At 38.3% G+C, this 25,811-nt stretch overlaps 1 protein-coding gene across 3 annotated transcripts in view; it reads right to left on the minus strand.

Moving 5' to 3' along the window:
• Window positions 1-25,811, minus strand: part of LOC117428232 (tetratricopeptide repeat protein 28) — a 445,426-nt gene that overhangs the window by 126,410 nt on the left and 293,205 nt on the right. For all 3 annotated transcript variants that reach the window (XM_058994785.1, XM_058994784.1, XM_058994786.1), the window contains 3 exons: window positions 23,743-23,890; window positions 17,786-18,058; window positions 15,163-15,293 (listed from right to left, as the gene is read on the minus strand). In XM_058994785.1, coding sequence (XP_058850768.1) covers window positions 15,163-15,293; window positions 17,786-18,058; window positions 23,743-23,890 — 552 coding nt within the window. The remainder of the gene's footprint in view (window positions 1-15,162; window positions 15,294-17,785; window positions 18,059-23,742; window positions 23,891-25,811) is intronic.

The raw sequence follows: 25,811 nt of genomic DNA on the forward strand, positions 1-25,811 counted from the left end.
TTTAACTGGAAAACTATGTTACACGGCACTGGGTTCATTTCACATGATAACTGTGAAAACACATCTAGCCCTAATTATTACAGGTACCTTGTGCATTTCAGATCCCTGTGCATTTCAGATACAGTAGGCCTCTGCTCAGCACATTACAGGCTCCTTTAACGCAGCAGTTATCTATAGTTAGTGCTTCCAGCAGTGTAGTGCAAACAATACATACATGGGGAACCAACATAATAATACAGTAACATCCCTTAGAAAACTTAACCACAGTAAATCTGCATGGAATTTTAAAGTTCCCCCTTGCATTTACTATGGTTTACTATAAATTTACCATTTTTGTATATGTTTTACCATACCTTGCTGTTCTTTACAATGCTTACATATGCTGTACCATGCTTTCGCTATGCTTTACTACACGGTGTTATGCTTTTACTGTGGGAAACCTTCCACAGTACATATAATAACGCTGTCAATGAGGAAGAGCAAAGCTCACCAGAATCTTGTTGAGGTGCATTTTATGTATTATAATATATGGTAACAGAAACATTTCTTCCTCAGAGAAAATGGAGAACCTAGACCAGCGGTTGTGTATAGACACCTGCTTGATGTACTCGTATATGATATGAAAGCTTCTTTGTCTGTCGACACTGGCAGTAAAGTGGCTGTGAAATGTGAAATTAATTTAAAATCAGATCCGGGAAATGTGTGAATCCCCACCAGTGTGAGATTGTAGAAGTGGTACCTGTGGAACACTGTTAATGGTTAACGCAGACAATATTGCATCGAGGGTCGCAGATACAATCCCCAGGGAGTTCTGACTCAACCTCAGTGAAGATCTAAAATGAGAATTGATACGAGTAAAATATGATCAGAAAAAAAAAAAGATTAATGATTTTAGAGATACCGTCAGGAAGATGCCTGTTTTTACACAAACATAAAAACTAGTGTGACATTTCCTGCTTTTTTAAGATCATATTTCTTTTCTAAACCCTCAAACTGAGGATTTACACTGTGCGAAGCGGCTGTTTCTTGGTACCATTCACTTCAGCTCCATGGTCTAGCCTCATTCTGATAGACACAGGCACAGAAAAGCAGCTTAAACATTCGAAAGCTACTACATGGTATTGTTACTCAAATAATCTGCCAAACCATCAAGAATCAAACAAATTTTCAGAAAAAAAAATAGTGGTAGTGTTGCTAATGCTAAAATAAAGGTTTGAAAAGGAGTTTAAAGACTCCTCTAACTGTTTTTGACACTGCCTTTAGTTAGAAGGACCACTGTTCTTTATCTGAACACTGGTCAATTTGTCATTGAATTTAGTATGTCATATTTCCACCAGCACCATGAACTCAATCTCATCTGGTTCCAATACCAAACCGGTTCCATCTGCAGTCTACAATCCAATCTGCAACTGGACAGTAGACAAAAGCCTGCAATCCTAACTGGGCTGACAGAGTCCCAACTGAAACGGATTTGATCTTGATCTGCTTCTGATGGAAGTGAACACGTCTGATTACAGATCACTTTCAAGTCCCGGTAGCAGTTGGAAACGTTTCAGTTTCTTGTAATGTTTAAAACTATATTAAAAAATGTTTTATTCATAAAGCACTGTGATACATTTCCAGCTGGTAAAATAAGTTACAAAAGTACTATACATTTAAACAAGTTAAAAGTGTAACTTCTGTATAAAAAAATCAATGAACATGAAGTAAATCAAAGTCTCTTAACAGATCATTATTATTAATCTTACACCAGTTCATAAAGTACAAATTAATAGAGATAATAAAAAGCATGCACTGTACTTCCTGCAACGTTGTTCAAAATGGTATTTAGGTAATTTAAGGCTGATAGAAAGGTGTTTTTATTGCCAAGATACTGAAGTGCCAGACACTAATCCTCTAACGAAATGGCTCTGCTGTCAGACATTCCAACACAAGCCAAGGGCTACAATCTTCCTTTATTTTAAAGATTGTAACAGCGCCACAAAGCCAACAAAATCATTTTGTAGGTCAAAAAACTTTTCTTCCTGGCAGTCAAACTACAGCAATACCATTGGATTAAAACTCAGGTAAATCACAGGAAGTGATTTAATACCAGGAAGCAGCAGCAACTTTCATTTCTATAGCATTGTTTTTGTAATGTCTGCATATTCCAAACTGGGGAATCAATGATAAGTAAAGCTGGCATTAGATCATTAATATAGACCCCGCTGTATTGTGATATATTGAGACTTCAACTGTGACATGATACATAACCAAACCCACACTTCAATGGTTAAGACAATTATATTTGATATGAATAAATGTCCCACAATATCTCAATTATTGCATCCCAGTATATAGGCCATTGTGGCAGGATAGCAGCAGAGGGAAGACTCAGAGACAGAAAATGCAGTGAAACCAAAATATTTTAATAAACAAAACACAAATAAAAAGACAAACACAAAAACAGGCTTGAAACAAACTTTATAAAGAAAACACTCACCCACTAACATACCCAACCACTCCCTTTTATACAGGTGCCTGGGCTAATTGGGCAATTTGCACCTCATTAGCCCAGGCACATTCCACACATTCGTCACACAAACTCACTCACTGAACCACACCCCAAACTCACTCATATCCACTCTAAACAATACAAAAAACACAAAACCACCACAAAATAGGCTGCACCCCATCACAGCCATACAAAGAAGTCCACTGATACACTAACGTCGCAATATCATGCTGTTATACCTCTTGCACAAATGGGAGTCATCCTGCTGTTAATGATTACAGTAGATCCATGTTAATTGCAGTTGCAGTTTGATACAATTAAGTACCGGTATGTATCAAAAACAAAGATGTGCATTTTGATAACGCTGTTCTTATGCTTCATTACAGTGTGCAATTATTAACATCCTTGTAATTGTAGCTAACAAAATACTTCCCTAATGTGCTCTGCCATGAACATCAATTCATTATACAGGTTTCAAATGTGCAGTTTTAAAAGCAACTATATTTTTATTTTAAGACAGGATATCTGCTACAACTCTAGGTTAAAGAAATCTTTAACTGCAAGACATGCTTTTAGACTGTCATTTCAACTAGAGGTTGATATTGTCCCCACCCCTTCACTGGCTTCTTTCCTGTCTGTAACCAATAAGCTGCTTCCCCTACTGACTGACATGCTAACATGACCCAAGACACTGCTAAAATGACCCAGGATCCGCAAGAGCAAACAAAAATACGGCACAGAAACTAAGAGCTTCCTTTAACCTAAAGCAGTACCACATATTATGTTTAAAAATTAAATTAGAAGTGTGCTATAACATATGCTTCCTCTAAAACTGTGCATTTGAGACATCTTTAGGTAATGGAAGGGCAAAACAGGATATTGGTATTATTTTGTAAAACCCATGCAAAGCAACAGTGAATACAAAGGAAAGCAAACTGGAGAAACAGAACTATCGAATCGTGTGACATTTGTATGCAGTGATGGACTGTCATCCCCAAGCAGTATAGTGGTTTGATAATAACAGAAGCTTGGCTTATTAAAGTGCTGCTCCAGTGCACAGTAACGAATTGGAAACGCAGTCATTATAAACATATAAACCTATGAGATGCAGCAATTATAAACATCTTCAGTATGGTAGTTGATATCAAGTGCCAATCAGTCTCCATTGCCTGCCAGCTGCTCATTAACTTTCACCAAACACTTCAGTACACAGACCCAGTCTGCTGTTGATTGACTAATCACTCATATATGTGTTCATTTCATTTGCAAAGAAGACTTCCATAAGTGTTACTCATTATTCCAGGAAAACCATGGAAACCATAGAAATCCGTTTCCATATCCTGGTACAAGCAAATTAATGTGTCAATACAGGTTTATGTATTTGTATTTATTTATTTATCTATTTTTTTATTTGGGGTGGGGGTAAAAATAATAAATATACCCTTCTCCATTGACAGTAATTTGGATTAAAACAACAACAACGGCAACAACACATTACAACTTGTGTCAAAGATACTTCATCTGAGTGCTGTACACATACAGTACTGGACACAAAACTGCTGGTTAAAACACAGGCCCAAACAATTGGCTGAAACATACTATATTGCAGGGGTAACATAAATAAACAACTTTTTGAGTCAAAGGTATCTCAGTGTGCTGTAATATCGTACACAAAACGACTGTTATAAAAGACTGACCCAAACAGTTGCTTAGGCCAGATACAAACACATCAATAAACCTTTATTCTACGCAGGTCACAATAGCTGCTGTAACCATAGACAACAGCTATCTGCAACAACACAATAACACATGTTGGGGAAAATGTACTAAGCTATACTAGGGAAAGAGGCCATCAACTTCATTAAGGTATAAGTGAACCAGATGCTTAATAACTGGGAGGGTATGCCTCTATATTTGAATAAACTGTGATGGATGGAAGCTAGATGGAAGGATGGACGGCTAAATCACACACAAACCTGGCGATATAAATTGATATCACTCTTCATTTTAGACAGATAATAAGTTGCTGTCTAAAGGGAAAAGCAGTATATTAAAATGATAAGCATGTCACCTTGAGAAACGGGTACTTCAGATTAAAGGAAAATGTGCATAAATATATCATTTTGAGAGCCCAGATTTGTACGATGGTATAATGTATTTCTTTTGACGTGGAAAAAATTGCAAGTGCTTCTTCACATTTTCAGCTGTGTAGATATTCTGATTCATAGTTGAATATAAGGCTCCTGTTGCTTTGTAGTTGAGTAGAATGTACAATGAGCTCAAAATGTAGCCTAAAGTGCCTACGGAATAAAAATTAAAATCACTCATAGGATAAGATTCTTTCTCTTTTATTTCAGTTCAACTAATTATTCTTTTTTTTAATACAAGTTTACCACTGAATTTGCTTGATTATTTTGCAATTCTCCCATATTTTTTCCATGATTATACTATGTATGTACCATAGTTTATCATGGCTTGCCATGTTTCTTAATATGCTTTACCATACCTCTCTGGATTTTACAATGCTTACACTTTCACAATGCTTTATTATATTATATAGTTCTAGAAATAAACAGCCTACCTTCTAGACTCTACCTTCTACCTATGTCCCAGTTGTTAAGTGCAGCCATGTGAAGCAAGGCACAGTATACTAAAATGATTCTTTCAATCTGTTCATCTGTCAAGGTCAGATAATAACAGTAAAAACAGAGTTGGGTGTAAACTGTGTCTGACTATCCATGAGTCCTCGACGGGCATCAGAACGCCAACCAGTTTTTGTTTTTTTTCACAGATTTAGAAATGATCTACAATAATTTTGAATTGGGTGCAATTGCATAGTTATGGTCATCAGAAGAACAGAAGTTACGATCGAGAGGAGGCCATTCACTCCATGAATGTCCACTCTCTCCACTCTCTGTGCCTCCTGACCTGTCTGTCTCCACTTCACATTCTCTGGTCCTGGTCAACAACATGAGTTACTAAATGAACAAGAAATTGCCTGCGATCATCCAGGTATTAAACAGAACTTAAAAAAAGAGAACAGGTTGTAAAAAAGAAAGAACAATATAAGAAACACTACAAAACAATAATAGCAGAAACACTCAAGATGATGAAGAAATTGCATCTGCGAGACAATCCCAGGGCTACCACTTTATACAAAGAAGCACATCCACGGTGTTCTCAATAGCCCGTTCAAGTAGAACCATTTGACTGTACCTGAACTGCTGAGCATTTACTGGGTTTAAATGCATCCCTTTAATGAAAACCTTATCCACACCTATATCACCTGATGTCGCTATCTGACAACCCCAGGGTATACAATTAACATGGACTTCCTAACCCCCCCCCTCCCATTTGTCTAAGTGACAGCTAGCTATCGATCTGCCAAGAACAGGATGCAATTCCAACCTTTAAACTACTCCTACGCTACAGGCACTGCTAAACAGATCTGGAAACCAGTCACTTAGGAACTCAATACACACGGAATATGTAATGCGCTTTGATCTGCTCTGTTTCAGTGCCAGCCTATGCAAATGCTCCAGTGCAGCTCCCCATGCTAGGTCTTTGAACAACTGAATACTGTGGGGGTCAAAGTGAAGTGAAGTCTTGCTATCTACAAAAATCAAATACATCTATGTTTAAAGAGGAACTACCTTAAAGAAGTATTTCAAAATACAAAAGCATACATTTTTTTACACATTTTAGTTTTTGTTATGTGAATAAAAAAAATGATAGGTGTCTCTTTATGAAAGAAATGATCTAAGACAATGCACTATAAAGACAGCAAGTGAAACACTTGTTAGAATTGTGTTACCAACTGTTAAGTCAATGAATTGCAGCTATTATAGAAGTATCTTTTTTTGCTGTAAAGCACATCTGCTTTTTGAACGTTTTGTTGTTTGTATTTATCTGTGTAAGAGTGTGACTGTTGAGAAGTTGATTTAAAAATGTGGTGGGGGAACAAAACATGCACAGTAGCAGATTGTTAGAATAGATTGTTCCCTATTACGAGATCTATGAGGATAATAATTTCCCAGCGCACATGGGTGTGATTTGCTGGTACCTGCCTGCATAATTGCTCATAAAAATCAACTAATTTAACCAGCCTAAAAACCTGAAGCATGTGTGATCTACATTACATAAGAACATAAGAAAATGTATTAACGAGAGGCGGCCATTCAGCCCATCTATGCTCATCCAGTTCCTAGTAGCTGATTGATCTTAAAACTTTGTCAAGTTGGGTCTTAAAGGATCCCACTGATTCAGCCTCAGCAACAAAGAAGTAACCCATTCCATATCCTCCCCCTCTATGTGAAAAAGTGTCTCTGTCCTATGTGCACTTCACTTCCAACTGCATCTTCTGGTCCTGGTTTCTGTGCTGCTCTTGGAAGTATTGGTTAAATCCTCATTGCAGAGGAGTCAGGATTCAAAGACTGGCATAGAAAACTGTGAAAAACTGTTTGATTTGAAATGCTAGGAAGAAAATTAAAGCATCATGTGACCCCAAATGATATTTTTACAACTGTGGCCCTTCTCAGATGTTTAGGATCACTTGTCCAGTAAAGAGAAACATCAAGACACGTACACGTTTGTGTTCTGTAAGTAGATTCTGTGTATCATGTGTAAGCATGTGTATCATTCCTGTTCGTTATAAGACCTTTTTCACTCACGGAATACCAATGTTATCTCGCTGGCTGCCTTTGCAGACTGCATCGACTATGACAGCCAAGGTGCCAAACTGCAATACTTGTTAACCGTCACCAGTGCCTGCCATAACTATCACTCTTTTGTGAAAAACCATTTCTGAGCAGGAAGATTGGTTTGCCCCTGTGTATCTGTAATGGCTCTCAAATGGTTGGAGCTGTCTCTTCAGAGCTCACTAGCTCAAGGATAAACGTGTCATAAAATCCCTAAATGCTTTTTGTAAGAATACTATTTTCATTTCTAGGACCTCCTACACATTTTTAAGAACTGTCCCTGGGTATCGTAAGTGCCACGTTTCCATCGGCACCACGAAACCAGTCTGTAAAACTCAATCTCATCTTGTTCCAATATCCAACTGGGGCTGCAGCCGGTTCCATCTGCAGTCTACAATCCAATCTGCAACCTGACATTACACAAAAATTAACATGTATCTCGTATTTCTAATGGAGTTATTTCTAAATGAATTCACCAGTCTCCAATATTTATTTGTCAGTAAAATATATTCACAGCCCTCATGTCCTATCTACTGTACATATTGTTTTTCTGCAGTCAGAGAATTCAAACTAGCCTCTTACTGTATGTCTATTAGACTCATGTTAGGTAGCTTCCACCATCTGTGCTGGAAAGATCTGCCAGCCTGCAATTCTATCTGGGGCTGACAGAGTCCCAATTGAAATGGATTTGATCTCAATATCTGCTACTGATGGAAACAAAGCATTAGAACATAGAAAATGTACAGACAAGAGCAGGCTATTCAGCCCATTGAAGCTCGTTACTTAGCAGCTGACTTAGTAGTAGAACTTAGTCAAGTTGGGTCTCAAAAGATCCAAGTGATTCTGCCTCAACAACATGACTAGGTTGCCCATTCCATACCCTCACCACTCTGTGTGAAAAAGTGTCTCCTTCGCTCTGTCTTTCTCAGCCTAATTTCCAACTGTGTCCTCTAGTCCCGGTTTCTGTACTGCGCTTGAAGTACTGGTTAGGGTTAACTATGACTATTTTAAGATTTTAAAGACTTCAGTCATGTTCTCCACACTTCTTATTTGCTTAGAGCACTAAAGGAAGCCAACAACATTCAAGAATGCTTTCATAAATATAAAGCTGTTAACTTGTGAGTTAAAGCTTTGTAAATAGGACCAAATATGCTATGCTGCATTTGTTTAATGTCAAGAAGGCTCACATATTCTGCACATAAGACTATAGAGAATGTAGGAATGTACAGGAATTGCTTTTTAGCGTGGGGCAGGTTGGACTCCTCCCTCAAGTGCAGTAAGCTGAGAGGTTCAGCTACAGTCTTCAGGGAGCTTTCAACTGCCCTGTTGCGTTAACACTCCCACATCGACCGTGGGTGTTCAACTGTGATCTTCTAATGGCAGCCCTGGTTTCATGTCAGTTGATGCTGCCGTAAGATTCATTCTTGTGTCAAAATCCCTTTGAAAGTGTGGAGACGTGAAGGCGGCGGGGATGTGCCTGCCTTGCCTCTCTAATGGCTTGGTATGTGTGTGAGTGCGCTGTAGCTGTCAGGTGGATGTGAGGCTCCACAGGGAGCCTCTTGAAGCCTCCGCTGTCAGAGAAGCCATCCACCTCACTGACAGTGTCTCCTTGATCAGCCCATGTGCACAGGAGCCGATTCCTGGCTGTGAGGTAATACCATAGTGCACTTCAGTACACTCACACAGCACTGCTCACTCACTGTTACATACTGGGAACAAGGAACCGGATAAGTGGAAGTCACCACGCCAACATATAAAGGAATGATAACCCTTTAGAATTGTCTAACCTATTATTAGCACAACATCTTTCCCTTTTCTTGTGCTGAGGTGGTTCTTTGTATTAAGAATCTGGGACTGTAAGTTTTATTGCTTCCTAGTCATGTTGTTAAATCACTTGGATTATTTAAGACCCAACTTGACAAAGTTTTGAGATCAAAACCGGACGAGCATACATACATTTTGTTCTATTACTGAAGCTATACAACCCAGATTTGAGGCCATTCCCACCTGGTAGTTGACTGCGTGGGAAAGAGAAAGTCTGCATTGCAGGCGAGGTGGCTACTGCAGAGACAACTACAAGGTAACCCCCCATAATTAGGGTTTAATGCAATTAGAATTGACAGGTTCATTTATCTGTTAAGAGTTTTGCTTTCTTTCTGGTTTTCTATCTGAAAGTTATGAGGTAATCTGCTGTGTGGTAGTGCCTTGCAATAGAGCTTCTTGATTGGTGGATGAAAGTTCTGAGGATTCAGATATCAAATAACAATGCACACACGTGTATTACTATTGACAATTCTGATGCAGCAGTTACCAAAGTACAGATATGAACTTGGTAAGTTATCTATTTTTATGACCTAAACTGTGGTGGATCCTAATACAGTATACTCTTTGACTTTATATTAATCCTGCTGATCCATTTTAACAGAACATTCTGTGAGGTCCAGGTAAAATCGTGTTTAGAAATTTTAGGGAGGCAGTACAGTATTTAGATCTGCCATGGCTCAGATTATTAAAATAGATTTATTTGTTTCACTGCTAAATCATAAATACTGTTGTGGGTTCCTTACGTTGTTCTACATGGTACGTTTATTTATTTATTTTTATTGCTACTTTGCTGCATACTGTATTCCTATTAAACAAACTTGTTTTAGTTCACTTTCACCTTGTGCCTTTCACAGAATAACACATTTGAACAAAACTCTTTGAAAAATACTAAGCTATTGCAACTGTAATAAAAGTGTAAGTCATCTTTGAATTAAACATTGTAGTTGTTTTGTTCTAGTGTTGTAAAATAAACTGTAGTTTACATTGTAGTTGTTCTCCTTTTTGCTAGTAAAGACTAAGACTAAAGAATAGGATTTTGATGCCTGTAAAGTATATTTAGGTAACCTGGTTGATGTCTGCCTACAGTAACAGTGACCCATTATAACGACTGTTTCACTGGTTTCTCTGATGTCTTTCTAAAACCTCTACAAGTACATGCATTAGAAGTCCCTAGTCACAAAGACACCAAACACTGGAAAAAAACAGTGGTTTTCAACTACCAGTGTTTCCAGCAGGGACCGCCAGGTGTACCAGTAACTATCTGCAATCTAAATCCCGATTGGCACAGGACCTAAAAATCACCACAAACAGGTGGTTTCGGAATTTGTAGTGATATCTGTGAAATTTAGTCCTGTGAGAACCGTCCATTTCAGTGTTATGTTACAATTGATATAGCATTTCCGAGGTATTCACCTCAAAGCAATACCAGCCTTCGCAATAATAAACCACAATATAATATTAAAATTGATACGATCTGTCCTGAGATTCTACAGTTCAGTAAAACACAATGATTGGGCATAACCAAATTAGGGACGGGCGAAAATAGAAACCGTAATTGGTGACTGAATGTTTTTAACGGTGCATTTGAAGATATGTATGGAAATACATCTCACCCAAAGGACGAATGGTTATTGTAGCCTTTGGATAAGAAGGTACAAAGAAATGAGTTATTTACACCTGATTCATTCTTTACAAATCATGAACAAAAGCGCCCTCTCTGGCCCCAACATTGCATTTCATTTTAAATATACCGACTTTCGTTGATAAAAACTAATCCATGTCTGGGAGGTTACTTGATGTCCTCTGCTTTTGACCAACTCTGAGGACACCTGCTTTTTAGCCCCATGCAAATCATGCTTTAAACGGCTGTTGTAAAACCGAGACCTATAAGTACTCGACATGTTTGCAATGAAAAACAGGAGGATGGCCTTGGGAATTCTAACTGTTATTTTATTTAACTGCATAGTAGTGTTTCTAAATGTGATTGTGAGATGAAACAGCACAGTTCCTAATAGGGTGATTTCAAGTTCATTGCAAGAGTGTAGTTCATTTCTACTTACAGAAACATTTTTATAAATTATTACCCATCTGCAAAAAAACTCCATCCCCCAACGAAACAAAATCCTGGCTATGCCACTGGACACGCATTAAAAGTAGAAGTACCAAAGGGAGCTTAATAAACTCAATGACTGACATTTCAACTAGAAGTTTTTTTTCAATGTTTTTGTCTCTACATCCACAGTATGGTTCACAAATAATGTTTGTCAATGCAAATACAATTCAACCACACAGCAGTGAATACAAACTGTGAGTACAACTAAATCAATAAGGCTGCGTCAAGCTAAATGAAGTCCTTGTAAAAATATAACAGCCAAATGGACAAACACATTATGGTAATGAATATCATGCCCTAAAATGTCCTTATCAAGTTTCAGTTTCAGCTGGATCAGCAGCTCTTTGTCCTTACCAGGTGTCTTAGACTAGCAGCTCCATGGGGGCCTGCTTTGAAAGTGTTTACAATGAACTCCAGTAAATTAAAGGGTTTAAGCAAATTTTATCACAGTTACTTATGGCCTAGGCATGCACAAGAGCTACAATGGACACACTCTGTAATGAACCCACTGGCAATCCACAGACGCTTGTAGCTAACTGCTTTGGTACACAAACCATATCCACATCTTTAAAAAAAATAAACAAGTTAATGAGACATGCAGAAGGGTTTTAAAACTCCAGTGAAACCTAATTAAACCTGTGCTTCGGGTTACACGGCCGTGCCAGACCCCTGCAGCCCCTTGGCTGGTGCCGCTGCCTCCCGACGACGTCGTTCTCTGGCAAAGGCCTTTCACACAAGCTCTCAAATTATTATAGCTAGTTTATGATTTTCCATCATTTGTCTGCTATTTTTAAAATCCAGGGCTGTAATCGACGGCGTCTGAAGGCCTCAGAGACAGGAGAACCATTACACTGTCGAGTTTCTGTGGTAGTGATGGTATTTGGAAGTCAGGGATTAAAGACGCAGTAAAGTCTGTTAGAGTGCACAAGAGAGGGGGAGGGGAGGGAGAGTGAGGCTGGCAGGAGGGACCGTCTTACTGTCAAACGAGAAACACACTGCTTTACTTTCCTTCAGAACATTTCTTCCTCCCTACAACTTGTCTTTATCTGTGGATATCTTCTTAAAACATTTAATATGAAACTTAAATGCATGTTCATCTAGGAAGCACCACAGAGATAGAATTTACCGACAGGAGGCCCACACAGTTTTACTGGTTAGCACTGCAGTGGTAGTTATCTACGCAACACTCAGATTTGACAGTTTGTTTTACAGGAGGCCCTGTGTGTTATGGTGTAGGATTTCAATATTAGGTTCAAATTCTTAAAAAGACACTTTGCTGATATAGCCTGCGTTATATAGGCCTATGGTGGCAGACTCTGGCAAAGAATTGCTCCTGAATTCAAGGCCAAAGCTTATTTACACAGCGTAGAACAGAAATTGAATTAAACACCATGTTGAGTAACTGGACCAGAATGATTGAAAACATAACGTTTGAAGAGGACAGGAAAAAAACATTTTTGATAAAGTAATTTAATGCTACTGATGCTTCAATTACATACTATAGTAAACATTAGGATTTGGTTTCACTAGTTTTGAACTTCCTTACCTAAAATAACTTTAGATAGTACAAGATTAGTGCCAATCGTAAAAATCTACATATGCATGCTTCTGAAAATGAGAACATAGCAAAACAGAAATTACGTCCGTGTAAAACACTATATAATCTGCTGATTCTTAAAATATATATTGTTTTCACTGTACAATTCAATTAAAATCTTTCCAATCTTAAAAAAAGTACGATTTGGTTGTAAAATATTTTCCAAAAAATGTATGTTCTGTTGCAGTTCAATTCATTGTGGTAGTGACAGGGTTAAAGTTCTTTGCTGGTAATCGCTAGCCTAGTGCAGCAGGACTGCCAAGCGCAGGCCCCAACACTCACTCACAGCCACTGCCTCCTCACGCTGCTCACAGGATTGCTTTTCACAAGGATACTTCTCCAATGATGGTTTTAATAAAGTATTTACCACTCTCAGCCTTGAATTTTAACAAGAGCAACTCCTAACAACCTTTCAAATCTCCGCACTGCCAAGGAACACAATGCTGCCCACTTCAAACAGCCAGAAATAACTTATATCGGAAATTACCTCACTGCAATAAAATATGAATTTAGGTTTAAAAAATTATATTAATATTTACTAATGCAACTATATAATAATAATCAGCTATCTGCATTAAAAAAATAACTGGCCACACTTGACGCCAATATATTTATATTTTCCCCACGTTAAGAGAGAACGGTGACAGTGTGGTCAGGATGATGATATCAGGAAGCACTAAATGATTTTCTTGTGGTACACATTCAAGAAGGACATCCAGGGATCTCAGTTTTTACACAAACCATTTGGTGGCTTCTTGCCACTTTAACATTTAATTATATCAGTTGTCTGGATAATACATTTAGAGAGCTTGAAATAAATAGAAGAAGATTATTATTATTATTATTATTACAATGATTTCTGCCTTTTATAGTAATTGACATAAAGGAAGGGGATTTGCACTTTTTTGTTTTTTACAGGTTTTTAGGTTAAAGAAACAGTTTTTACAATTTTAATAAAATGGGGTTTAACCTGGCACTGTTTCCAGGTGTACATAAACAGTAGCGGAGAATCAGGGAAAACTGGGACCTAACTTAGCAACTAACAATAAAACATGAATATGCTTCCATTTAATTCAAGAACAAGTTTCATTTCAGATTGCTTTCAAGTCAGTCCTAGTGACAGACTGAAATGTGGCATTAGGCAAATATAGAATTACAATTTAATGAAGTACTGAATACAAAAGCAAACAAAAACTGAGAAAAGAGAATGGTTTGCTATTATTTGGAAGCCTAAAAGCCTCTAACAGCCATCCTTAAAATTGAATCCCGGTCAAACATTAAGGCTAATGATAAGGACCGTATATCACTGCAAAAAGCCAAAATGTTTATCAACTTGACTTTTTATTTGTTTAACCACATCACAAGTGATATCCTATGAAAAAAAATGACTGCTGCTTAGTACAGGAGTCGTTTCTAAGAGTATTTCGTTTGCTGTGGTTCTCTATTCTGTACTTCAAAGACAAACGGCATAAAACAGCAATTGTCAGATCAGTTACAGCCTCACGGTAGAACTGTCTTTGTCATTCCCCGAGTACAAGTAGTAGGAACTCAGTATCTCAACTTTGCTGTGATAGTGCATGTGTATTAACACCCCTGAAACTGACCCTTGCTTGAGTCTTACTTGCTCCAAGCATATTTTACCTGGGCCTGGAATAGCAAGCCATTAAAGACCATTTTAAAAGCCACTGTCTACAGTGTGTTAGCTTTACAGATACAGTATTATAGTATAAAGATAATACACTCTAGACTATTTAGCTGGGAACAAAGAAGAATTAGGTGGGGCATGATTGAAGTCTTAAAATCTTAAAAGGAGTTGACCTAGTTAACCTGAACCAATACCAAGCATACTACAGAAACCAGGAACACAAGTGGAAATTAAGTGGAGATAGACGTATTGTAAGACAGAGGGAAGGAGACACTTCTTTACACAGACAGTGGTGAGGGGGGTATGGAATGGGCTACCTGGTCTTGTCATTGAGGCAGAATCACTTGGATCCTTTACCTACTACAAACTGAGAAAGCTTGGATAGGCCAAATGGCCTCCCCTCATTCGAAAATGTTCTTATGCTCTTCTGTACATATACCCGAGAGTTATATAACTATATAAGTTATTATATAACTTGTCCTAAAGGATGTCCTCAGCAAGTTATCTAGATATATGTCAAAGTGTGACAGACTCTGTATGAAAGATCAGGGAATTACTTTCAAATGTATTTCTGCCAATGTATTTTTTCGAGGCAAGTAAAACATCCATATCTTCAAACCCTAAGATAAAAGTATAAAGTCAGTGCAGACAAGCAGTTTGGTTAAAGCCTTCATCAATGAAGGCATTAGCTGGCCAAATAAGCTGCCGAGTTCTCATTGTCAGTCAATGCACGTGGCACTGTGGATGATTAATTCAGTAACAGCACTGCGAGGTTGAACCCGGCAGGCCTACCTCTCTGTCCTTCAGCTTCATGGCCAGGACCAGCTGGTGCCGGTGGTTGGTCAGCGCCTCGCGGTAGTTGCTTTTGGAGAAGAATGCCGATCCCAGGTTACCGTGGGCCCGACATTCGCCCGTCTGGTCACCTGAAACAATCACAAAACACAGTGAGCTCCCCTCTACACCTGTGCAGGTCAACCGGTCACACAAGGAACACAAAGAAACAAGGAGAAACAACATGCAGACGATTCCTTTCGGAGAGTTCATCTTGTACAGCTTAGAGAGAAACTTTGAATATGGGTTTTGTGAAAAAAATAAACTCCAGTGTATTCCTCCCAATTACTTTGTTCACTGCTGTCAAGCACAAAAGTCAAGAAACTGATTTCTTGAATGTTTAAATTTTAATATTAAACTTTAACATAGTTTGAATATTGGTACCCACTCAAATAACCTACAAAAAGACCCACTCTAGCAGAGTACATGTGTACAACACTACTGTGTATATAATACAGATATGGGCAAAAGTTTAGCATCACCTGATTAAATTAATTAATACTGCTTCATAAAGTCAAACGAAACCAGATGAATAATGTTACATTAACATATTGAATTACATACCGCTTTGTAGTTTTCCATATACTTAACGAAAAACTGACACAAATTTTAAAAATGAGATGTGACATTATGTTCATATAGATACTGTGCAAGTGTCTTCTCTAGTGTGCTGCTATATGTGAGAGAAGTCTACTTATATTAGTTTCTTCAGGTAATATTTCCAAGCATTTCCTCCACTCTTTATAGCTCTAATTTTTAAAAAGGAGAAAAATGATGTTACTGTTACAACCTTGAGATAACATGGAATAAATAACTTAGTTGTATGGTTATAACCGAGAATAGGATACACTACAGACTGGAGTAAACGCGTTGAAAATATGCCCCATTTAAGAAGCACCTGATAGTCGACTAGAAAAGCGACAGTCGACCTCAGAAACTGGTAGCCGACTAATCACACACTTCAATTTCAAAGCAGCCGCAGCACCAACACAAAAATGCTACTGATGTATGGCAAACTATCAATATTTTAATTGTATTTGAATTATTATTATTATTTTATTATTATTATAATTGTGAAGGGTGCGGTTTCACATCCATGCAGTGCAGTTGCAATCCATTAACGTAAAAATGACATTTTAGAACAGTAAAAAAAAAATTCAAAGCAGTTTTAAAATATAGTTCACAAAACCGTATGTAGACAAACAGAGCACCAGACATTATCAATTACATGTTTTTTTTAAAGTGGCGACTAGCAGACGATTCGTATCTTGACTATTCTACTCAAATATGTACTCGTTCTAGCCAGCAGAATGACTACTTCTGCATTGGGCAATAGCTATGAAATATGTATTCAAGAAGATCACTGTTGTTATAAATGGAATTGTATATTTAAAGGTTTCATTAGGAAGGCTATGATGATATTCGATCTGGTCTGTAATGAGACACGGGTTTGCGTTGAATCAATGCTGCACATAATCAGCACACTGCTTCCACTGTATAAGTCATTCAGTGAAAGAGAAAATATCACTGGTGCTAACCTTTAACACCATCGTGAAAACAGCCTTCGTGAAGTGAGTGTGTAGGATCCTGGGGAAGAAATGACTTCAAATTGCACTGTGTTTTCAAATCACTAACAGGCCAGCACTTATAAACCTGCTATTATGGTGTTTAAATCCTCAGTTACATGTATATTTTAGGAAACGCCTTAACCTACCAGAAATAACACACTCTAAGCCACATGAAATCCGAGCTCAAACAACTCCTTTAAAAACGGCTTTAGATGTCAAATCCTGGCTTTGTAGCTTCTTCATAGAGTCATATGTTGAGGTACTTTATGTTTTTTTAAAAAGATTCACCATCTGGTATTTTCTAGTAAACTAGTGAAGCCTATTTATTCGGTCTCTTCTGGTCAAGAAGGTATTTGAACCCCAGCTCTCAAACCAAAGCATAGTAAGAGAGTGTGAGTTTCAAATGAGGTCCTAATACTATATTGCTGCCCAGGAAATGGATTTGAGTGTGGCAACATAATCTTAAAGAGCAACTTGACATGGGTATGAAATATCACTCACAATTTATTTTAAGTGGCAATTAATCAAGTTTAGTTTATTTATGCCACTCAAAATAAAGAGTCTTATGTATTCTTCTTGTATCATTTTCTGTTTCAGTCATCACATCCTGGTTACTTTTTAAAAAGTTTAAAGCAGCCCTGTGGCCTCAATAGAGTTCTCCAACATGTCCTACCTCTAAAAACACCAGAGTGTAACCATTAACCTGTCGCCCTGCAAACACTCTTTCTCTAGTCTACACAAAAAATGCATATGTGAGAAATGCATCATATGACACATGTTGTACTTCATATATGAACAGCAGCATGTTAATGGCGGCAGGTCCTATTGAGGACACAAGGGTGCTTTAAGCGTTTTTAAAATGTCACCAATATGGGACGACTGAAACAATACATGATATACAAAGCGATTCTAAACAAGAAGAAGAGTGAACTAGTCAACCTGTCATTAAATAATACAATTAAACTAACAGAAAGCACAAGTCAGGTTCCAAGGTTGCAACCGACCATTTAGCTTACCTAAAGTCTTTGCTACTTCCAAGTCCTGCTGCATGTAGCCAGTGCTCTTCTCTGTGTTTCCCAGCGACCAGTACGCGCTGCTCAGGGCTGAGAAGACAGACCCGCGCAGCTTCAGGCTGCAGGTCCCGATCTTGAGCGCCGCCTCCAGGACGACAACAGAAGCGCCGTGGTGGGCGGCTGTCAGGAGCTCCTGGCCAATCACAGACACCACCACGAAGGGGCTCTTGTCCAGCTTCATCTTCTGGAGCTGCTGGTACGTGGGCTCCAAAGAGTCTGCAATCAGGAGACAAAAGAGATGGAGTCATGCTTCAGAAGAATGCAAGAACATCATGACATTTATGAACCAGAGGAGGCCATTCGGACCATCTATGCTTGTCCTTAAAGCCGACTGATCTCAAAAAGTTTTCAGGTTAAAGAATCCTAATGATTCTGCATCAACTGCAGGGCTATGGAACCCATTCCATACACTCAGCACTCTGTGTGTGAAGTAGTGTCTCCTAGCCTCTGTCTAATCACCTCAATACAGGGTGTTAATTAGACTGTGCTCCCAATTAAAGGGGTCCCTTCATTTGGTAGCTATCTATGAAAAGTTCTTTAAAATACAATGTTTAGTGTTGGTGTGTAGTTTCATCACATTGGAGGGAGCGGAAAACCTGAAGAGTAAAACAATGAACAGCACAAAAAGAAAATGACCTTACATTTCAAAACCATTTCAGCAGAACTGCACAAAAAGTCACATACAGTACAGTAGCTGCATAATTCAACTGTCAGAATGTATCACCTGTTCATGTTTTAGCTGTACCTTATTCACTGTACTTAATGTGCTTTCAGAAAAGCTCTAGGTGTCTGAGTAGTAAAGTGAGGGTTTCTGTGTCTACTATTCCAATACGAGTATTTCTGACAGCATCAAATTGAAGAATGTATTGGGCAAATGATTGGAGTGCCATGGCCTGCTACAGTCATTCTGCATGGTGAAAGCTATGCAGCAGTGTGCCTCTGAGTGTGCTTTTTAAGTGCTGGGGGCCTACCAGTAAATAATCAATCTTACTCAATTGGATGCTTTAAGTCAATTACGAACTGTTTAGTCCAGGCTTCCTAATTTTGTCAATTCACCTATAATTTATTCTGGTAAATAGTCAGACATTATTGATTTAAATAATACACAGCATGAAGTTTCCTAAATATTTTAAAATTTAGAAAAAACAAACACTACATGGATTTTTGGACAGTAAGACTCTGTTAGCAAACAGATATTTTATCAGGGCTAGACCACCAAGGACTTTGCATATATGTGTGATTTCAGCACACTACATTGTACATTGAGTTACGTTGCAGTGAATGTATCAGTAACCTTCAACAGGGGTATTTTGTTGTTTCTGCCTTTAGGCTACAAAAGGCTTCCAACTGTGCCACAGTACAGTATGTTGCACTGCTGCCCACTGTTGACTCAAACTGCAGTTAACCTTGACTCTTCAAACCTCCCGACATGCATTCAAAATGTGTTAAATGGGTTCAACCATAACCCCCCTTCCACTTGCCCTTGTATGTAAAGTCTGGGTGGAATTGTCTCCCCCTGTGAAACACTATGCCCCATTTAGTTTAGGTTACAAACCTTGGTTTGTGTTAAAATTGAAAATTGCCCATTTACAAAGCCTTGGTCAGTCTCCCAAAGTATGGTTCAAGCCTACAAGGTACCTTGTTTGTGTAACTGTCCTTTGGAGGAGGAGCTGAGAGAGACAAAGATGGAGGAGTCGTGAGGGAATGTCTGTGCTATATGTAGTTGTATGCCTAAACAGCTTGTAATGGGGCTCTACATGACACTTAAAATAACACCATAAATCAAATGGAAACACTTCAAACGCATAACAGCACCCAGCCTCCTAAGCATGTACTAAACCAACCTTACAACGAGACGACAGGCGTTCAAATACCAGAGACAAATAAGAGGGCTCTCAAAACCACGTTATAGGTTGAGGCAGAGTCTGTATAATGAGCAGTTCAAATGTGTTACTAGCTTCTTCACAAGAACGAGGCCTGGTGGTGATAACTATAACACCTAACTTATGGCGCCTCTTCCAGGGTGCTAAATGATTACTTGCTTCCCTGCAGCCTGTGAAAATAATATTTACCAGGGAGAAAACTGAACTCAGGCATCATTTCCTCTGTTATGTGGGTCAGCTCCAGTCTTTCAATTCACACGTTAGTCATTTGGTTCAGAAATTCATTTTTAATTTCAATTTTACACCACTGGACTGGAACTTGGCAGATTTTTCAGTTGACAACAATTCATTTCATGAGCACAAAGCTTCTTTTGTTCACGGTTTTAGGCATGCCATCTAAAAAGTGTCAGTATCTTTTGAAGTTCAGGAAGTAAATTGTATAATTATTTATTTTATTTATCATTATCTTCAATATTGGCTAAATGTGTTTTTATTCTGCTACCAAAATGTAAAGCTGGGGGGCGCTGTGGCACAAGGAGGAGCTTGCCTTGCCTGAGTGCCATTGAGTCAGAGGCTGAGCTCAGACTTTTCGGACAGTGCTGGGGAAGTTACTTTTAAAAAGTAATCCTTTACAGTTACAAGTTACTTGAAGAAAAATGTAACTAGTTAAAAATAGTTATTTCTCAGGCACGTTTACATTTTATAGAGATTTTTTTTTTCGGTTTGGTCAGGCTGAAGCTCTAATAAATTATTTGAAGATCCAGTTATGTGACATGTAGGGTTTGACTTGCACCATTCAAGCCCTTTCTGATTTCCATTTGTTTTAAATGTAACTAAAAGTAACTACGTTGTTTTTTTCACATGCAATGCATTACCACATTTTGTTACCTGTCTGAAAAAGGAACCATTACAAGTTATTGAAAAATGTAATCAGATTACAGTAATGTGTTACTCATCACCACTGAACTTAAAATCAGGTTCATCAACTCTAATCATGTTCACTTTGTGGCATTGAAGTTTATACAGTAGGTGTTGAAATATAGGAGAACTAAATTAACACAAGCCATAAAAAGAGACTTTCAATTCCTGGGAGGTAATCCTAGGTTAACTTGAAGTGTACTGCACTAACACAAGTGTGTAATCAGCATACACTCGGCCATGCCTGTGAAAACAAAAGCTACTGTATCAGAATCATCACCATGACCTACATCCACTGCAGGTGCATATACAAATGCATCACAAACACATGGACCATTGCCTTCATATAGCACCAGATTCTGATTCTCTCAGTAACCTGTCCTAACCAAGGTTCTTCAGGATAAGCGTTTCTCTGGGGAAAAAAAGGAGTGACATATGCACCTATGGGAGCTTCCACTATAACCCAGTCATGGAATTATAAATGGTTAAGTGAAAACGAACACTAATACTGTAAATTCTAATAATATGGTGCCAAAATAATACACACCACCAGTAAATTCATACAGCACAGACAGCTTGGACTAGTGGTGCAGCGAGCTAACCTCACTAGTATCTTACTTTCACCTCTGGAGGCCTGGGTTCAAGGTCTATTGACTTGATACAGATCCTTAATGAAGTATATACCACAGTATCTATTAAATGTTTATAGCCTTCGTAGTTATATGGAATTTATGATCCTGCTGCTCATTATCCTTGCACTGAATGTGAATCCTGGTTTTGCACGGATAATGAGTTCTGGATTCCTTATACAGTAGGGCAGTTAAAGTAACTTGAAGAACAGCAATGGTGGGGCAAGGGCATCAGTCACGCGGCAGGGCAATGAAGCAGGTAGAGCTGGCACAAAATGTTTAAACAGCCATTATCCTGTTAAAATGGAGGGTCGTGGGTTCAATCCCAGGTGGGGGGACACTGCTGTGGTACCCTTGAGCAAGGTACTTTACCTAGGTTGCGCCAGTAAAAACCCAACTGTATAAATGGGTAATTGTATGTAAAAATAATGTGATATCTTGTAACAATTATAAGTTGCCCTGGATAAGGGCGTCTGCTAAGAAATAAATAATAATAAATAATAATAAAATAATTATTAAATTATTAAACAGTTCCATACATTTTCTCCAACATGCATATCCATTTATTATATCGGTTGCAAATGTGCAGTTTTGAAAGAAACACATGTTACAGCAAGCATGTATTTTCATTTTAAAACATGAGGTTAAACGAGGTTAAAGGTTAAAGACATCTCTGTTTACAAGCCATGCTTTAAGACTTCCTGGGTCACCTGGAGGATGACATTTTCCCCACCCCTTCACTGGCTTCTTTCCTGTCATTAACCAACCAGCTGCTTCCCCTATTGACTGATATGCTTTCCGCCAGTAACATGCTTTGACTCAAGAGACATGGCTCAAGAGAAAGTGAAGAAGTAACAGACTTCCTGGAAGGCAAGGTAAGCAAACTGAGAACTTATTTTAACCTCATCTAGTACAAGATTTTTGTTTTAAAATGAAAACACAGTGCTGTAACATGTTTTTTCTTTAAAAAAACTGCGCAATTGAGACCTATGTAGCTAATGGAAGTGCAAAATGGGTACAAAATATGGAATTATTTTGTTTGCTACAATTACTTTAACAGATTTTGCGTTATCAGCTTATATTTAGGCTTGCTACTTTTCGATATCAATTGGTAAAGCTCGTTAAATGTCGAATTCCCAAAAAATATCAGTTAGACTGAAATAAATTTATATATTATTATTATTTGTTTATTTAGCAGACACCTTTATCCAAGGTGACTTACAGAGACTAGGGTGTGTGAACTATGCATCAGCTGCAGAGTCACTACGTCTCACTACGTCTCACCCGAAAGACGGAGCACAAGGAGGTTAAGTGACTTGCTCAGGGTCACACAATGAGTCACTGGCTGAGATGGGATTTGAACTGGGGACCTCCTGGTTGTAAGCCCTTTTCTTTAACCACTGGACCACACAGCCTCCTATATGATAAACGTCAGTAAAACCACTCGCTATTTTTTATTTTCTTTACCAATAATCATCATTTAAGAATGCGCTCTAGTTTGTGTAGTTTTTATACTTGCTGTTTGTCCCGTCTCCGTTCCACTCTGAATGGCTGGGGGTCGCTTTCAGTCATCTGAGTGGTCCGTTAGTACTGTAGTTTCACCTTGTCCTGACAGATCTCATTGACTGAAGCAGTGCTAGAATGCTCTCATTTGCCAGCTACAGCATCCGTCATTCAAAGCGCCTACTTTGAAATTAGCGGGTTAAGGTGTACGTAAGCTTTTGCTTTAGGTATTCGGTGACAGTTATTAGTTTGATTTAAAAGGGGGTGCAAGAGAAAAACATTTAATGAATATTGTGCACAATACCCTAGCCGACGGCTGAAGTCTCTGCGGCAGGATGAAGCGGGCCCGTCTGCCTTGCCTTCCAGTGACTCTGAGTCTGGCTATGGTGAAGTAGGAAAGGGGGAGCTCAGACTCAGAATAATAAGTGCAAGTTAGTTCCGTTCAACTAGCTAATGTTTTGTTCTGTGCATATTATTTTTACTCATAAATTTATGCTATAAAGGTCTGTGTAATACACTTTTATATGCTGCGTTTACTACGGTTTATTTGAGACCATTTTTAAATGCATAGCTCAGCTGTGATCAAACTTTACTTCAATTAGAATGTTGGTAACCATGGTTTTGTTGCATGTTGAATATGATAAAGGGCTTTCGCTAAATGAGATGTTTTTCAGATGTTTTTTTTTTTTTGAAAGCACAAAGGTCGACTTCACCCATTCTCTGCTTGAATTGAAAAATAAAGATCGAAAAAAATGGTAAATTCTTTATAAAATAAATGTTGATATTAAACGTTGATTTGGCAAAAAAATGAAAATCAAACAGTAGCAAGCCTACTTATGTTATACACTTTCAGGCATTTTCACTTTGAGTACAAAAATGAATTATAATGAATGTTTTTTTTTTAATTTGTCTGGTTCTTGAACACAAAAACTGAAATACCCCAGCTCTGGGTGCCCATGCCACCTACCTCGTAAAGGGGACTTCATGGCAGCCTCCACCATGCCAACCAACAGCTGCAGACTCTTGGGGTCCTGAGCCAGGCCCGAGGCAAACGCTGCCAGCGCGTCTGCATGGCGCCCGAGGTACTGGAGGGCAACACCCTGTCGGAAATATGCCTGAAAACAAAGGGAGAAAACTCAGTGTTAGTCATTAGTAAAGCTTAAGCTTGGCTATTGTTGGGAGCATTAATACAGGCATAATACAGTTGTTTTGGCTTGTGAGCAAAATCCACACGGATTAATTAAAAACAGTCCAGTCGGGGTCTGTGCCAACAGTCGGACAATCAGGCCTTCCTCTTCCGCTCTATTTCTAATTAAGCATCTACAGGTTACCCTATGTGTACATTAAAACTCAGAAAAGGAATACATGCCACCTAAAGATGCAGCGCAGTAAATACAAAGCCAAGACTTCACTGTTCTGATGTCATAGTGTGGTAATTCACTGTTCTGATGTCAGATCTATGAATTATTAACTTCACTGTCAATTGAGCCAACATAAGTTGATTCGTTCAGAACCAAATGCGCCATGCATCTACTCATAAACCTACAGTAATCCTAACCTAAAATAAAATTTTACCCCAAATCTTTAACGTAATGTCTAACCTTAAAAACACTATTAGTTTGCTAAATTGCTTGGAATATTATTCTCTATACAACACATGCTAGTAAAAGTGTGGATGCTCCCACATTTTGCACTGGATGAATCAACAACATGCTGATAGCACAGTATGAGCTGCTGTTGAATGCTTACAGGCAGTAAAACAGTCAGCAAATGTTTATTAATTATTAATTAACACATCTTTATCAAACTTTTTCCTTCCATCTATAAAAAAATAATAATAATCTTTCCAATCCAGCTCAGTCGTTCTCCTTCTAATGTAAAAAACAAACAGGGGCAGCGGTTTTTACAGAATACCTCAATTAGTTATTTTAAATCACTAGAGCAGATTGCAAATGCAGTATATATACAATACATGGCAAAGTTTTATTTTTCTACAACATAACAGTTGAGTTAGTAGTCTTGTAATAACTGCCATTCACACATTTATAACAAATAATTGACTGATGCAATGTCCATCTGGCTGCCAAAGACAACAACTCTAACTTGCTTAAGATGTCACAATTAGGCTTTTTTTTAAAGGCAAACACAGGCCTTCATGTTGTTTTATGCTACAGAGCATACAGTTTTGAGCAGTTACCATATGTTACCAAGATCATAAACCACATAAAAGGTTAAACGCACAACATCTTAAATTCCTGTGAAGTACAGAGATCAACTATAGATTCACAGGCTTGTTTTGGGCCTAAATTCCCTGTACCTCTAACACCATCACCTCCCTCCAGTAAAACAAGACTGTATTCTGACCTTAAAGGAGTGCCAATCCATATTTACTGTATTACTTCTCATCAGCATTAGCAATTTTATACTTCTGTTTAAGATCTTTTTGTATTTTATACTTCAGTATTTCAGACCATGTTATATGAAAAGTACTGTATTCCTTCGAATTTAAGACACGCTTTTTTAACAATTTTTTGCTTCTCAAAAATTGCCTGCGTCTTAAATTCGAGTACAGTGTAGTGATGCGTGTATTAAAATCACCAACAAAAGACGTGACTACCCGAGTACACAAACAGCAACGTGACTGACTGCTGAGAAAAGACAACAAAGACATCACTGCCCGAATACACAAGCAACAACGTGACACTGCTGGGAAAAAACAAACCAAGCTTCCTGAGGAATTCCAAGAGAAATGTTTACAATTTCAGCATTTCTAACAAACAATACCAGCTTGGACAGATCGGAAATGCTGATCAGACCCCATATTTTTCGACATGCTAAGCAATGTTCAGTGTTGTTGTGGTTGCTGGGTTACATGTTGTCTGATGCTGTGGAGTGTTGTGTCATGCTTGCTGTTGCCAGGATGTGTGATGTCGTGAGTGAGTGGTGGTGTGTGTACGACAGAGACACCATCTTAAGTATTATACAGAGCGCAGCACAATAAAGGAGCTCCATGGTTAATCTAAAACAACACTGTTT

This window comes from Acipenser ruthenus, chromosome 21 (assembly GCF_902713425.1).
Source record: "Acipenser ruthenus chromosome 21, fAciRut3.2 maternal haplotype, whole genome shotgun sequence".
Lineage (NCBI taxonomy): Eukaryota > Metazoa > Chordata > Actinopteri > Acipenseriformes > Acipenseridae > Acipenser > Acipenser ruthenus.